The sequence below is a fragment of the Rhinatrema bivittatum genome, chromosome 11, assembly GCF_901001135.1.
Source record: "Rhinatrema bivittatum chromosome 11, aRhiBiv1.1, whole genome shotgun sequence".
NCBI classification, from domain to species: domain Eukaryota; kingdom Metazoa; phylum Chordata; class Amphibia; order Gymnophiona; family Rhinatrematidae; genus Rhinatrema; species Rhinatrema bivittatum.
In genome coordinates, this window is record NC_042625.1 from 3,578,858 (window position 1) to 3,594,769 (window position 15,912).

The 15,912-nt window shown below is 45.6% G+C and overlaps 1 protein-coding gene across 1 annotated transcript in view; it reads right to left on the reverse strand.

Moving 5' to 3' along the window:
- Window positions 1-15,912, reverse strand: part of TBCB (tubulin folding cofactor B) — a 143,998-nt gene that overhangs the window by 115,515 nt on the left and 12,571 nt on the right. Inside the window, exon 2 of the mRNA XM_029571028.1 lies at window positions 7,045-7,188. Within this exon, the coding sequence (XP_029426888.1) occupies window positions 7,045-7,188 (144 nt within the window). The remainder of the gene's footprint in view (window positions 1-7,044; window positions 7,189-15,912) is intronic.

The following is a 15,912-nucleotide window of genomic DNA, read 5'->3' on the forward strand; positions in this document are numbered from 1 at the left end:
TACATCTAGACCAGAAAAAATGTTTTCAAAGAAAGATCTTTTAAAGAGGCCTTCTTTGAAAGGGTGAGGACTCAATGGTAGGACGAATAGGTCTGATCCCTCGAAGGAAATGAAACATATCTGAAATGTGTGGCTACTAAAATACATCTAAACTCTCTCTACTTAGAATTGCCTATCAGAACAGGACATAGACAGGCCCCTGCTGCTTCATTCCCTTGCTCAAATCCAAATTGTTCCTTGGCAGGGCCCGTGTCAGTGTCACAAAGCTTGTGACACTGGGAATGCATCAGGTACTTCAGGCTGCATACTGCACATCTATGGCCATGGTTCATGCTGGAACACACGAGGCAACAAGGAGCAACGGCACAATTATCTTCCCACCCCTTTCCCTCACTTATCCTATTTTTCAACATAGAAATCTCAGAGGATAGCCAATTGTCCTCTTTTTTTCCCTCTTGCAGTCAGGAAGGAGGAAAGGGAAAAAAAAAAGGGGGGGGGGGGAGTATAGGTAAGGATCCCTCCCCTTGGGAACACCCAGGATCCACCCCAAGGCCTTGCTTCAACCAGGGAAGCAAGGCCTCAGATCCTAGAAAGCTTGATGCCCGAGGACAGATAAGTAAGCTCACCCAGGCCCAAGCCTAATCTAGGCTCTGGGAGGATATAAAGTGTCCGCCAACTGCTGAAACAAAGGATATACTGGCTCTTGCGTAGACTGCTCCTCCTATCTGTTTTGAACTACTTTGTGACAAATGTGGAATATACATTTTAGCAAATTCAAATTCAATTCAGTGATGAGGACATGTCTCCGTCAGCATGTACAGGATAAACTTGCTTGTTTGGACAGGGACAGCAGGATGATAAGGAAACAATTATTAACCAGGTGACTCAGAGAGACCCATCTCTTGTCACAGGGCGTGAGCAGCATGAAATTGGATCTATTTTTTGGGATTGGCCACTGTTGGTGACAAGATGCTGGTCTTGATTGATGCTTGGTCTGACCCAGCATGTAAATTTAAAATAGGCCAATGGGAGGAAGTGAATACTAAAACTGTCAAGGATTTCAAAGGGGCATGGGATAAACACTGTGGTTCCCTAAAAGGCTAGAGGATGGGAATAAATAAAAAAGCTAAACCGGCACAGAGCAGCAGTTACTCCCTTAACAGAAACATGTGGGTAACCTGCACGGAGCAGCAGTTACTCCCTTAACAGAAACATGTGGGTAACCTGCACGGAGCAGCAGTTACTCCCTTAACAGAAACATGTGGGTAACCTGCACGGAGCGGCAGTTACTCCCTTAACAGAAACATGGGGGTAACCTGCACGGAGCGGCAGTTACTACCTTAACAGAAACATGGGGGTAACCTGCACGGAGCGGCAGTTACTACCTTAACAGAAACATGGGGGTAACCTGCACGGAGCGGCAGTTACTCCCTTAACAGAAACATGGGGGTAACCTGCACGGAGCAGCAGTTACTCCCTTAACAGAAACATGTGGGTAACCTGCACGGAGCGGCAGTTACTCCCTTAACAGAAACATGGGGGTAACCTGCACGGAGCGGCAGTTACTACCTTAACAGAAACATGGGGGTAACCTGCACGGAGCGGCAGTTACTGCCCTTAACAGAAACATGGGGGTAACCTGCACGGAGCGGCAGTTACTACCTTAACAGAAACATGGGGGTAACCTGCACGGAGCGGCAGTTACTCCCTTAACAGAAACATGGGGTAACCTGCACGGAGCGGCAGTTACTACCCTTAACAGAAACATGTGGGTAACCTGCACGGAGCGGCAGTTACTACCTTAACAGAAACATGGGGGTAACCTGCACGGAGCGGCAGTTACTACCCTTAACAGAAACATGGGGGTAACCTGCACGGAGCAGCAGTTACTCCCTTAACAGAAACATGGGGGTAACCTGCACGGAGCGGCAGTTACTACCTTAACAGAAACATGGGGTAACCTGCACGGAGCGGCAGTTACTACCTTAACAGAAACATGGGGGTAACCTGCACGGAGCGGCAGTTACTACCCTTAACAGAAACATGGGGGTAACCTGCACGGAGCGGCAGTTACTACCCTTAACAGAAACATGGGGGTAACCTGCACGGAGCGGCAGTTACTACCTTAACAGAAACATGGGGGTAACCTGCACGGAGCGGCAGTTACTCCCTTAACAGAAACATGGGGTAACCTGCACGGAGCGGCAGTTACTACCCTTAACAGAAACATGTGGGTAACCTGCACGGAGCGGCAGTTACTACCTTAACAGAAACATGGGGGTAACCTGCACGGAGCGGCAGTTACTACCCTTAACAGAAACATGGGGGTAACCTGCACGGAGCGGCAGTTACTCCCTTAACAGAAACATGGGGGTAACCTGCACGGAGCGGCAGTTACTACCCTTAACAGAAACATGGGGGTAACCTGCACGGAGCAGCAGTTACTCCCTTAACAGAAACATGGGGGTAACCTGCACGGAGCGGCAGTTACTACCCTTAACAGAAACATGGGGGTAACCTGCACGGAGCGGCAGTTACTCCCTTAACAGAAACATGGGGGTAACCTGCACGGAGCGGCAGTTACTCCCTTAACAGAAACATGGGGGTAACCTGCACGGAGCGGCAGTTACTACCTTAACAGAAACATGGGGTAACCTGCACGGAGCGGCAGTTACTACCCTTAACAGAAACATGGGGGTAACCTGCACGGAGCGGCAGTTACTACCCTGGAAAGCTTGCTGGGCAGCCTAGATGGACCATTTTGGTCTTTTTCTGCCGTCATTACTATGTTACATTGTGCGCTTCCATAGAAAAAGGAAGTATGCATACCTAGGCTAGTGGTGTTCATTCCCAGCACTTGAGGGCTGCAAACACATTGCGTTTTCAGGATATTCCTAATGAATATTCATCAAATAGATTTGCATACAAAGGAAGCAGTGTGCATACAAATTTATCTCATGCTTATTCATTAGATATCCTGAAAACCAGGCACCTGTTTGCAGCCCTGGGAGTGAATACTATCATACTAGGTAATCATTCACACAAGATAAACATTAATTAATAGTTAAATAAAAAGCTTGCTGGCATTTAAAATTAAGGTAATTAATTTTTTCAACTTTGTAGTCAGGGTCAGGTACTTCCAAGTGATTGGCCACTATCTGAGACAAGATGCTGAGCACAATGTTATGAAGGTCCTTTTGCTTATATGACTTCTTACTGAGAGTCAGTGAATTTTGTCAGATTACTCATAACACACCATTCAGCTCTTTGATGTTTAAGTGCACTTTAAGTTGAATTTTGTAACAAGCAGAACCACCTACTGCTGAGGGTTCATCCGTATGTCTGTCCATCTGCATCTGGGTTTAGCTAGAGGCCCTTAATCAAGCAGCCCACAGCCACCGCGCATCTCGAACCCATAGTAGTTTGAGAGAGAGATATCCCAAGGAGCAGCTGGTGTTCATTTTCCCCCTCCCCCAGACTTCGTATAAAGGGGGAGGGAGAACGCCAGCGTGCACTGCTTTCAAGAAGGCACTTTTCAATTTATTTCAACAAGATATCGTATACCAAGACTTGGACCCACGATGCAGAACTTTTCTCTGAAATGATGGCATTGGCTTTGGTAATGTTTACTTACTTTTTTTAATATCAGTGACTGACTTAACAGCAACCTTTTGAAAACATATTTGAACTGGGGTTTTTTTTAATATGTTTGGGCGATAAATGATTAGATGTTGCCACCTTAGTGCTGTATCGGGAAGTATGATTACCCCCTTATTCATATTTACAATATCAGAAGAGCTAGCAATACCCCAGATGAACTGCATAGTCTTATATTTAGTGTATATGTGAAAGTGGAGTAACTGGATGGACTGTTATGCTTAACAGTTTTATGTGAGTGGTTTTAAATCATACTTACAAATATATTGAGCATCCCTTGAGTTCAGTGGGCTATGTGGGGTATTTTTGCTTTTGCTTGGTCAGCAAGAAAACAGAGCTACAGCAGGTGGTCCACTCTACCCAGCAGCAGCTTTGGCACTTCTCCTAGTCTGAAAATCTGAAATGGAGCCTTGTTGCTGTGCAACAGCGATCTCTTCCTGAGTGGCTGGCTGGCAAGAGCAGTATATCACACAAAAGCTTTTATGGCTGCTGTTTGAAAGCATCTGTGTAACACCAGTCTCATATTACTTCTCTGCTCTATAGTTCTGCCCTATATAATGCTGGCAGCCCCAGGCATGAGTTGGTTGGGTCTGTCTTTGGAAAATGTATACTGCACTCATTTATGTAATCCACATCACAACTGATTAGTTCAAAATTCCAAAAATGTTTTTCATTTTTATTAATTTTGTTTTCAAGGAGGAAAAGACTTCAGATGCCAGACTGACTATTTTTAAAAGGTCATTCTGGTAAAGGGCAAAATCATTAGCCTAAAAAAACCTCAAGGAACACTGAACTTATTGTTATTCCCGTGTGCAATTCTCTAATTGCATTTATGATTTTACAGAGTCCATTTCCTTTTCCCATTCATACTTAATTCTCAAAAAATGGAAACTATTTTATGAAACTGCATTTTGAAACACTCCATTGTATGTGAATGGTAGCACACGGTACTTATCTTAGCTCATTCAAATTGCTTCAGATCTGATAATTCACATGAGCAAAAATTCCATTATTGTCCTCTCTCCAGAAAACTCCAACAAGCCCCCCAGTGGGCGAGAAAAAAGTCTTTTTAAATTTTACCATGATTGTGTTTATTTTTTTTTATTAGGAACAGTTCAAGAAAGTCTCCCTGATGCAGCCATTAAGGTGAAACACTGGCCGGCTTGTTGGTGTTTTCTGGAGAGAGGACAATAAAGGAAAATTGGTTCTTACCTGCTAATTTTCGTTCCTGTAGTACCACGGATCAGCCCAGATGCCTGGATTTATGCATCCCTGCCAGCAAATGGAGAAAGAAAAAAAAAAAAACTCGACTGACACTGCTACATAAACCCTAGTGCCAACTGCAGTTCCTCAGTATAGATCTTTACCCAAGCAAAAACTTCCAATGCTCAAACCAATGAAGAAAAAAAAAAGTGTAACACTATAAACAGGTTGCTACAAATCTGTACACATAAGGCAATACTACAGCCTAGCTGGCGACTCTCCACCTCCAGGAAACAGGCAGGTTTCTGGACTGATCCGTGGTATTACAGGAACGAAAATTAGCAGGTAAGAACCAATTTTCCTTTCCCTGTACGTACCCGGATCAGTCCAGACGCCTGGGATGTACCAAAGACCCCTATCTAGGGTGGGACCTGGAGAGTCCCGCTCGCAGAACGCTTTCACCAAAAGGAGACCCAGAATCTCCCAAATCTAGACGATAGTGTCGCGCAAAAGTATGTAACAATTTGCAGCTCTGAAAATCGAGGAGACACCAGTTGTGCCTCTGCCCAGGAGGTCGCCTGAGACCGCGTAGAATGAGCCCGCAAGCCCTCCGGAACCTCTCGACCAGCAGTAATGCAAGTGGAACCAATAGCTTCCTTCAACCAATGTGCAACAGTAGCCTTTGAAGCTTTAGTACCTCTGTTCGCGCCGCTCCACAACACAAAAAGGTGATCGGATCTCCTGAAATCATTAGTCACTTCCAGATGGTGCAAAAGAGCTCGACAAACATTTAACCACTTGAGCTCTCTCGTAAGAGGATCGGATGCCTCCATCTCTGGAAAGGTGGGAAGCTCCACCGACTGGTTCACATGAAACGCGGAAACAACTTTAGGCAAAAAAAGAAGGTACCCTACTTAACAAGACCCCCCCGCCCCCGAGTCCAAAATTTGAAGGAAAGGATCCCGACAGGACAAAGCTTGCAATTCCGAAATCCGCCTAGCCAAGCATATCACTATGAGGAAAACCACCTTGAGCGATAAGTCCTTCAGCATCGCTCTCCGCAAAGGCTCAAACGGCACCAAACATTCAGGTTCCAGGATGGACACACTCTCCTAACTGGAGGCTGCAAATCCCACATCCCCCTGATCACATCCGGATGAGCTGAAATAGCAGAATCCCCAACTTTGCCCCGGAGGCAGCCCAAGGCCACTACCTGAACTCTAAGCGAACTCAGAGATAAAGCCTTAGCAAAACCTTCCTGCAGAAAGGACAAAATCTCAGAAAGAAGAACTGTAGGGCGTGGATACCATGAGAAGTACACCAGGATGAACAAAAACAAACCAACCAACCATTGGTTGAAGGAAGCTATTGGTTCCACTTGCATTACTGCTGGTCGAGAGGTTCCGGAGGGCTTGCGGGCTCATTCTACGCGCTCTCAGGCGACCTCCTGGGCAGAGGCACAACTGGTGTCTCCTCGATTTTCAGAGCTGCAAATCATTACATACTTTTGCCCGACATTATCGTCTACATTTGGTAGATTCTGGGTCTCCTTTTGGTGAAAGCGTTCTGCGAGTGGGACTCTCCAGGTCCCACCCTAGATAGGGGGCTTTGGTACATCCCAGGCATCTGGACTCATCTGGGTACAATCAGGGAAAGGAAAATTGGTTCTTACCTGCTAATTTTCGTTCCTGTAGTACCACGGATCAGTCCAGAACCCGCCTGTTTCCCAGAGGTGGAGTCGCCCGCTCAGCTGTAGTATTGCCTTATGTGTACAGCTTCGTAACAGCCTGTTTATAGTTTTACACTTTTTTTTTCTTCATTGGTTTGAGCATTGGAAGTTTTTTGCTTGGGTAAAGATCTATACTGAGGAACTGCAGTTGGCACTAGGGTTTATGTAGCAGTGTCAGTCAAGTTTTTCCTCTATCTCCATCTGCTGACAGGGATGCATAAACCAAGGCATCTGGACTGATCCGGGTATGTACAGGGAATGGAGTTTTTGCTCATGTGAATTATCAGATCTGAAACACCAATTGTGAATGTGCTAGGGACAGGGTAATAACCACAAGGTTCCCCTATATGTGATCAGTATAGATGAGAGACAAACTGAAGAAGCCAGCAAGAACAATGGAGAGGGCAGGAAAATTCCAAATGGAGGTATGAAACTTGACATTAAAGGGTACGTACATGTATTCGGCAGCCATCATCCACAGGATAAGATCCCAATAACGCCTCATCACTGTCCAGCCTCAGAAGCAGCCTGTTATCTGTATCGTAGAGCTCCAAATCCATGCATGAGGCAGGCGTTCCAACAACCAACTCCAGCTTGCACTGCAATGAAATTACCCAGGCAATTACCTTTGCATCCCCAACCTACAGGTCCAGAAACTCTGCATGCTGATAGCTTAACTGTACTATTAAAGAAATTGTATCACCTACAGTGTCATATTTCAAGCACAAAGTATCTCTGCTGGAAAGCTACACCAAATTTTCAGAATGGCACCCAGTTTGTGTCTTGGCCAAGATGACTGAGAAAAGTCAAATAGGACAGGAGATGAAAGGCCAGTTCCAAGGAATTCTCTCAGTCAATTTAATAGATATAGCAGTCTCATTTTGTCAGCATCCTTACTAGAGTTAGCGTTAAAGGTGGGAACGGGTAGCCTACTTGAGGCACAACTGAAGTAGTAATGGACATCCAGGAGACTCAAGACCATATGCTGGAAAAGTGGGGTGAGAAGAAGCCCCCTGATAATTCTTTTATACAAATAAATTGCATCTGATCACAGGAAACAGTAAGAATCCCTTACAACAAATTGCTAGCACATCAATTTTCAGGACACAAGTCCTAGGCCATGGGCTAGTGGAGAATGGGGATGTAGCACCAGAGAAGAGGGCATCCAGCTATCACTCATCAGTGTCAAGTTCCTGAATGAATTGCAGTCAGTGTCCTTAAATCTTAGGACTGCTACTAAGATGGTGGTACTAGACAGGAAGAGAGAGGGGCTAAAAATTATTTTAAAACTCAGTCATAATGAAGGCCCACAGCATGTCAGCTTAAGGAAACCACCTAGAAATGACAGTGAGTAGGGATGGACTATTACCCAAGAGAAAAAAGGCTGCCTAGCTCTTTTCCTCTCCATGCCCCCCCCCCCCCAAAAAAAAAACCCACAAATGGAGAAATTACTTACCTGATAATTTCGTTTTCCTTAGTGTAGACAGATGGACTCAGGACCAGTGGGTTATGTGCTCTTCTGCTAGCAGATGGGAGACGGAGTCAGATTTCAAAGCTGAAATCACTCTAAATATATCCCTGCAGTAACCTCAGCTCTTCAGTATTCTCTTCGAAAAGCCATTGTGGATATATCTTGCTTAAATAACTTGATTAAACTTGATTAAAACTAGATTGAACTGGTTCAACCGATTTCAAAACTGGAAACCGCCAATGCACTCAATCAATTAACGCCAACACTGAACAAACTGTGGGTGTCTTGAACTACAGATAGGCAGCGGCTTACCTGTATTTGCTTATTCTCAAGGTTCGCTTTCTGAGGTTCTCCTTCTTTGGGGCAGCCGTGGGCGGGATGCTGAGTCCATCTGTCTACACTAAGGAAAACAAAATTATCAGGTAAGTAATTTCTCCATTTCCTAGCGTTTAGCCAGATGGACTCAGGACCAGTGGAATGTACAAAAGCTACTCGCGTACAGAGTGGGAGGCTGCCCATGGCCCATGTAGTACTGTCCTTGCGAAGGCTGCGTCTTCTCGGACCTGAACATCCAGGCGGTAGAACCTGGAGGTGCGTGTATGGAGGACCACGTTGCCACCCGACAGATCTCGGCAGGCAACAGCAGCTTGGTTCCTGGCCAAGAAACTGCCTGTGCCCTCGTAGAATGAGTTAACCTGTAGAGGTAGGGGCTTTCCTGCTCTATGTAGGCTGCCTTGATTATTTCTTTGATCCAGCGGGCTATGGTCGCCCGCGTGGCTGCTTCTCCTTGCTTCTTCCCTCTGTGAAGAACAAACAAGCGATCCGTTTTGCGCACCGGTTCCGTTTCTTTCCAGGTACTGCACCAGGAGTTTGCCGACATTTAGATGGCGAAGAAGGCGTGAGTCTTCCGAGTCTTTATGTTCATCCAGAGATGACAGGGAGATGGCCTGGTTCAAATGAAAATCGGAGACCACTTTTGGTAGGAAGGAGGAGAGAGTGTGCAGCTGTATGGTTCCAGGAGTGAACATAAGGAACGGTTCCCAACAGGATAGTGCCTGTAGTTCAGAGATGCAACGAGCTGAACATATTGCCACCAGGAATACCATATTCAAGGTTAAGAGGCGTAGTGACAGACCGTGCGCTGGTCTGAGGAGGCCTCCGCTAGGAAGTCTAGTATCAGACTGAGGTTCCATAGGGGCACTGACCACTTCAGGGGTGGCCAAAGTTGCTTAACCCCTTTCAGAAAGTGGGACAAGTCAGGATGAGTTGATAGCGGGATACCATCCCCTTCAACTCTGAAGCAGGACAGTGCAGCTACTTGGACCTTGAGGGAGTTGAGTGACAACCCCTTATTCATACCATCCTGTAGGAACTCCAGAATCATGGGGATCTTGGCCGTCTGTGGGAATATCCCACGGTCCTCGCACCAGGCTTCGAATACTCTCCAGATCCGTATGTATGACAGGGATGTGGAGAACTTGTGAACGCGGAGTAGGGTGTCAATCACGGCCTTTGAGTAACTGTGCTTCTTCAGGCGAGTCTTCACAAGGGCCAGACCGTAAGAGAGAATCAAGACGTATCTTCGTGAAGAACCGGGCCCTACCAGAGAAGGTCCCTGTGTGGAGGTAGGCACAGAAGGTTCCCCACCAGGAGTCTTTGCATGTCTGCCTACCATGGTCGTCTTGGCCAAACCAGGGCCACTAGTAGAACTAGTCCCCTGTGATGTTCTATTTTGCGGATGACCTTGCCCAGTAGCGGCCATGGGGTAAGGAGTACAGTAAGCCTTCCTCTGGCCAAGTCTGGACGACAGCGTCAATCCCTTGGGAGAGTGGCTCTCGTCTGCGGCTGAAGAACCTGGGGACTTGGGCACTGAGATGGGTGGCCAGTAGATCCATGGCTGGGAGGCCCCAGTGATTTACTATCAGTTGGAAGGCTGTAATCGACAGCATCCATTCTCCCAGGTCCAGGCTCTCTCTGCTGAGGAAGTCTGCTGAGACGCTGACTTTTCCTGCGATGTGGGAGGCCAAGATACCTTATAGGTTTATCTCCGCTTGTGCCATGAGAGGGTCCATCTCCAGAGACACCTGCTGGCTTCTAGTTCCTCCCTGGTGGTTGATGTAAGCCACAGTCGTAGCTTACATCATCAATGGGATACTATCATACGGGATATAACTTATTAAGGAAGGACAGAGAGGTTTCCCCCTAGTTTATTGTAAACCGGTACGATAAGACCTGGTCTTGAGCATCGGTATATTAAAAGAATTTAAATAAATAAATAAATAAGAAAAGGGGGAGGAGTGGCTCTTTATGTCAAAAACAATATCCAAGCATCCGAGCTGCAAGAAAGATGGGGCAAAGAAGAAGCTTTATGGGCCGTACTAAAAAAAGATGATGGGGCATCTGTTTTTATTGGCGTGGTTTACAGGCCTCCAAATCAAATGGAAGTACTAGACAGAGATCTGGTTGAAGACATCCAAAAGATGGGTAAGAAGGGAGAAGTAGTGATTGTCGGAGATTTTAATCTGCCGGATGTAAACTGGAGAATCCCTTCTGCGGAATCTAACAGCAGTAGAGAGATAGTGTATGCCCTGCAAGGTGCACTGTTCAAACAAATGGTAATGGAGCCTACGAGGGAGGGAGCTTTACTAGATTTAGTGCTCACTAATGGAGATGTCGTCTCTAATGTCTGGGTGGGTACCAATCTCAGCACCAGTGATCAAACGGTATGATTTCATATCACTAATACGATACAGAGAAGTCGCACAAAGACCCAGGTTTTGAGTTTCAAAAACACGGACTTTGTTGAAATGTGGAAGTACCTGGAGGAAGAACTAGAAGGTTGGGAGAAAATGAGAGATGTGGAACAGTGGGCCAAACTAAAAGGTGCGATTACTGAAGTAACTAATATATATGTTAGAAAAGTAAAGCAAAGCAAGAAAAGAATGAAACCTATCTGGTTCACAAAGGAGGTGGCTGATAAAATAAAAGATAAAAGAACAGCATTTAAGAAATATAAAAGATCCCGAAGGGAAGATCACAAGGAAGAATATCTGGTAAAACTGAGGGAGATGAAAAAAGAAATCAAGAAAGCCAAAGTCTATCGGAAGGAAGGATTGCCAAAGAGGTAAAGCGAGGTGACAAAACATTTTTCAGATACATCAGTGAAAGAAGAAAATTCCAAATTGAAAGGTGAAAAAGATCAATGGGTGGAAACCAATGAACAAATGGCAGAAATAATAAATGAATACTTCAGTTCGATGTTCACTAAAGACGACCCCGGAGAAGGACCATCAATAGTTAACAAGAAACTGGAGGGGAATGGAATGGATGAGACTCCGTTTACAGAAGAGAATGTATGGTAAGAGCTAGGAAAACAAAGTGTACAAAGCTATGGGGTCTGATGAGGTTCATCCCAGGATACTAAGGGAGCTCAGAGATGTGCTGGAGGCTCCGCTGTGTGACCTGTTCAATAGATCCCTGGAAACGGGAGTGGTGCCGAATGATGGGAGAAGAGTGGCGGTGGTCCCTCTTCACAAGAGTGGAAGCAGAAAGGAGGCTGGAAACTACAGGCCAGTTAGCCTCACCTCGGTGGTGGGAAAAGTATTGGAGTCGCTGAAGGAAAGAATAGTGAACTATCTACAAGCAGCAGAATTGATGGACCACAGGCAGCATGGTTTCACCAAGGGAAGGTCCTGTCAGACAAATCTGATCAACTTTTTTGATTGAGTGACTAAGGAATTGGATAAAGGAAGAGTGCTCAATGTCATCTACTTGGATTTTAGCAAAGCTTTTGATACGGTCCCGCACAGGCGGCTTGTGAATAAAACGAGAAGCTTGGGTGTGAGTGACAAGGTGGTGGTGGCCTGGATATCAAACTGGTTGAAGGACAGAAGACAATGTGTGATGGTAAATGGAACTTACTCTAAAGAGAGAGCGGTGATGAACGGAGTGCCGCAAGGGTCAGTGTTGGGACCGGTCCTGTTATAAATCTTTGTGAGTGACATCGCGGACGGGATAGAAGGTAAGGTTTATCTATTTACGGATGATACTAAGATCTGCAACAGAGTGGACACGCCGGAAGGAGTGGAGAGAATGAGACGGGATTTAAGGAAGCTAGAAGACTGGTCCTATTACACTTGAGGTAGATCTGGATGATAGGGACGAGGGCAGTCGGTTCTGGAAGCTGAATGAATCCCTACTACAAGACGCAGATTTTGTACAGATGCTGAGTGCTCAGATGCAGGACTACTTCTGTTTCAATTTGGGGGGGGGGGGGGGAGGGATCCCCTAGCACCATTTCGGAGTGTTCCAAGGCAGTGGCAAGGGGGATTCTGATCTCTTGGGCAACTGCATGCAAACGCCAGGAACAGGGGGTTCGTATAGCTTTAATGGGCAAAATCGCAGCTTTATCGCAGGTACATATGAGAACCCATTCTAAGCAATGCTACCAGAAGTTACTTGCCCTCAAAGATGAACTAGCGCAACTTGATAATAAAGGTATACTTCATGCTTTGGATTCTCTAAAGCAGAAATACTATGAAGGTGGGAATAAGGCAGGCCGTCTTTTAGCATGTCAACTTCGGGCACGGACCTCCCAAAATAATATTTTAAAAATTAAAAATTCAGCGGGAGAGATCCTCACCGCCTCGGCGGGAATACACAGCACTTTTTCCAGAGTTTTTTCAGAACCTGTACAAGTCTGAGGGATCCATCCAACAGACTGACATAAATGCATATTTGCAAGATTTAGATTTGCCTAGTTTGACACCCAAGCAACGACAGAGCCTGGATGCTCCGATCCTCCCCAGCGAGATTGAGATGGTGATTAAATCTCTGAAATCTGGCAAAGCTCCTGGACTAGATGGGTTTTCTTGGGTGTACTATAAAAAGTGTACATCCATAGTAGCAAAACCCCTAGCCCTGTATTTTAATCACCTCAGGGAGGGCAAAGGCATAGGGCCCCACAACAATACAGCCGGCATTACTGTTATTCTGAAGCCTGGATGAGATCCGGCACAATGTGGCTCCCATAGATCCATCTCGCTTATCAATGTGGATCTTAAAATCCTGGCTCGGGTCCTAGCTCAGCGACTAAACATCTTTCTTTCACAGCTCGTCCATACTGATCAGGTAGGGTTCATCCCACAGCGCATGGCGGCAGATAACATAAGAAAGGTCATTGATCTCATATGGTGGGCTCGAAAAAGTCAGACCCCTGCAGTATTATTATCCCTTGATGCTGAAAAGGCCTTTGACCTAGTGCACTGGCCCTTTTTATTCTCCACTTTAAGACATATGGCATTTGGGCCCTTCTTTTTGCAATGGCTACAACAGCTGTATGATAAACCCACAGCTAGGGTCAAAGTGAATAGCGGATACGGCCCTGCTTTTCCCTTAGGAAGGGGTACTAGACAAGGATGCCCACTCTCCCCTCTGCTATTTGCCTTATATATCTTGAACCAGTAGTGATGCAGATCCGTAAAGCCAACGATATACACGGAGTCCGGTTGGGGCCAGAAGAGTACAAGGCATCCCTGTTTGCTGATGATATTCTATTAACATTAACAAACCCGGCCCCGTCACTGGAGGGGGTTACCCGCGAACTATATAGATTTGGCAAAGTAGCCGGCCTTAAGGTGAATCTCTCTAAGTCTGAGTTGCTCAATGTGACCCTGAGCCCGGATGAAGTGCAAAATATTCGCAGCATGTTTCCGTATAAATGGGCGATGTCCCATATAAAGTATCTGGGGGTTTATTTAACAGCTAGATTAACCGACCTTTACAATTTAAATTATACCCCATTGCCAAATAGTCTAACCCTGGATATGAACCGATGGAACAGGTGCACTTTTTCATGGCTGGGAAGAATAGCAATTACCAAAATGACAATTCTGCCTAAATTTCTTTATTTGTTTTCCTCCCTACCAGTGGATGTCTCTTCTCACCTGATCTGTCGCTGGCAAAAATGGATTTTTTATTTCATTTGGCACAGATGTCCTCCCTGTCTAGCGCGTCAGGGTCTCTATCTCTCGAAGTCACAGGGGGGACTGGGGGTTCCCAATCTTCTATGGTACTATAGGGCAGCCCAGCTGCGGGCCTTAATTGATATCCATCGTAATACGGAAATTAAACAATGGGTGACTACTGAAAAAGCAATTTTAGGCCCAATGGCTTTACAGGCCATATTTTGGCAACCTCGGAATACCTGGCGGACAGCCAAGGGCATAGCATGGTCATGTCAGGTCACTTTGAATATTTGGAAGCAGAGCAGTAGGCAAGTAGTTGGGGCCTATAAATACTTTTATCAAACTTCTCTCCTCTATAATAGGCACATCTCCCAGTTGACTGTTTGGAGGAACGCGGGTATTACCACAATTGGCCACATGATGTCCCAAGGGTCGATCCTATCAATGCAGGGTTTAATGGATATCTCCTCCTTTAGCTCGAAAGATTTCCTGGCGTATGCTCAAGTAGTCCACTTTATTCAGACTCTACAACGCGCTAAAGTGTTACGACCAAGTCGCTCGCTGTTTGAGTCTTTGGTGCAATATAGTGACAGAATGAAGGGGCCTATTTCTAAAATATATCACGCTCTCTTCCCAGATAAGCAGGAGATCAGCACGTTTGCGAGACAGTGGGCAGCTGATCTGGGGGAGAAATTGAGTCCTCAGACCTGGGAGGCCATACTATATTTTGCCAGGAAATGTTCAATTTCAGCTGGATTGCGTGAAAATTGCTATAAGATGATATACAGATGGTATCTCACCCTCATAGGATATATCCGGCTGCTTCAGACTCCTGCTGGTGCAACTATGGAAGTAGGGGAACTTACTTCCATATATGGTGGAAGTGTCTGAAAATCCAGACCCTTTGGGAGATTCTTTTCACCTGGTTGAGTGACCTGTTTCATGTGCCTATTCAGGCTTCTGCAATTACGGCCCTGCTGCATGTTTACCCAGATGTCCTACATAAGTCCCAGCAGCGCTTCTGTTCTCATACTACTCATACTCTTATTGCTGCTCGTACTTTGATAGCAGCAAAGTGGAAAACAGAACAAGTACCGCAGTTGCCGGAGGTCATAGATAAACTCCATATATATTACTGGTTGGCCTCTCTAACAGCTGCTAAATACGGGAGAATGTCTTTTCTTAAATCTTGGAAACCGTTTATGGAATATATTTTTCAAATGTAATCTGATATTGGGTTAAGAGATCAGATGCTATTGATCTATAACAACTTGGACGAGAGAGTATCCCTTTTCCTCCTGTATTCCAACATGTGTTATGTTATGTTATAAATAAATAAATAAATAAAATGTTTTCAAAGTGCCATGTTTCAAAAAAATTCAATAAAAATATTTTTTAAAAAAAGGGAGTAAAACCCTTTTTTATTTTTATTTTTTTTACACGACATGCGGTAAATCATGCCAAAGCATATTGGTCTCGGCCAGGACGTGGGTCTGAGAACAGTGAACCCCGTCCCGGTGCAGCATAATAAGGGTGCTGGCTATGAGAGGCATCGAAAGACACATATAAGAGGCCTTTGTTGCAGCAAAGGCGTCCATGGGAACACATTGGAGACATGTGTAGGGAGTAGAATCTGTCCACTGTGAAGTTTGATTCAGACGCAGAGGGCAAGTTTGGTTGGCCTCAGCGCTAGAAGATTTTTCTCGCTACACATATAACCCGAGACCATCCGAGAGGATGGAAACTTATGTGGAGAAGGTCTGCTAGTGCATTCAGTAAGTCTGTTAGATAAGTGGCCCGGGGATGCATGGAATGAGCAAGGGCCAAGAACAGAGCTGCACAGCTTCCTAGTAGAGCAGCTAAGAGGTTGTGCGTGCTTGTGTGTT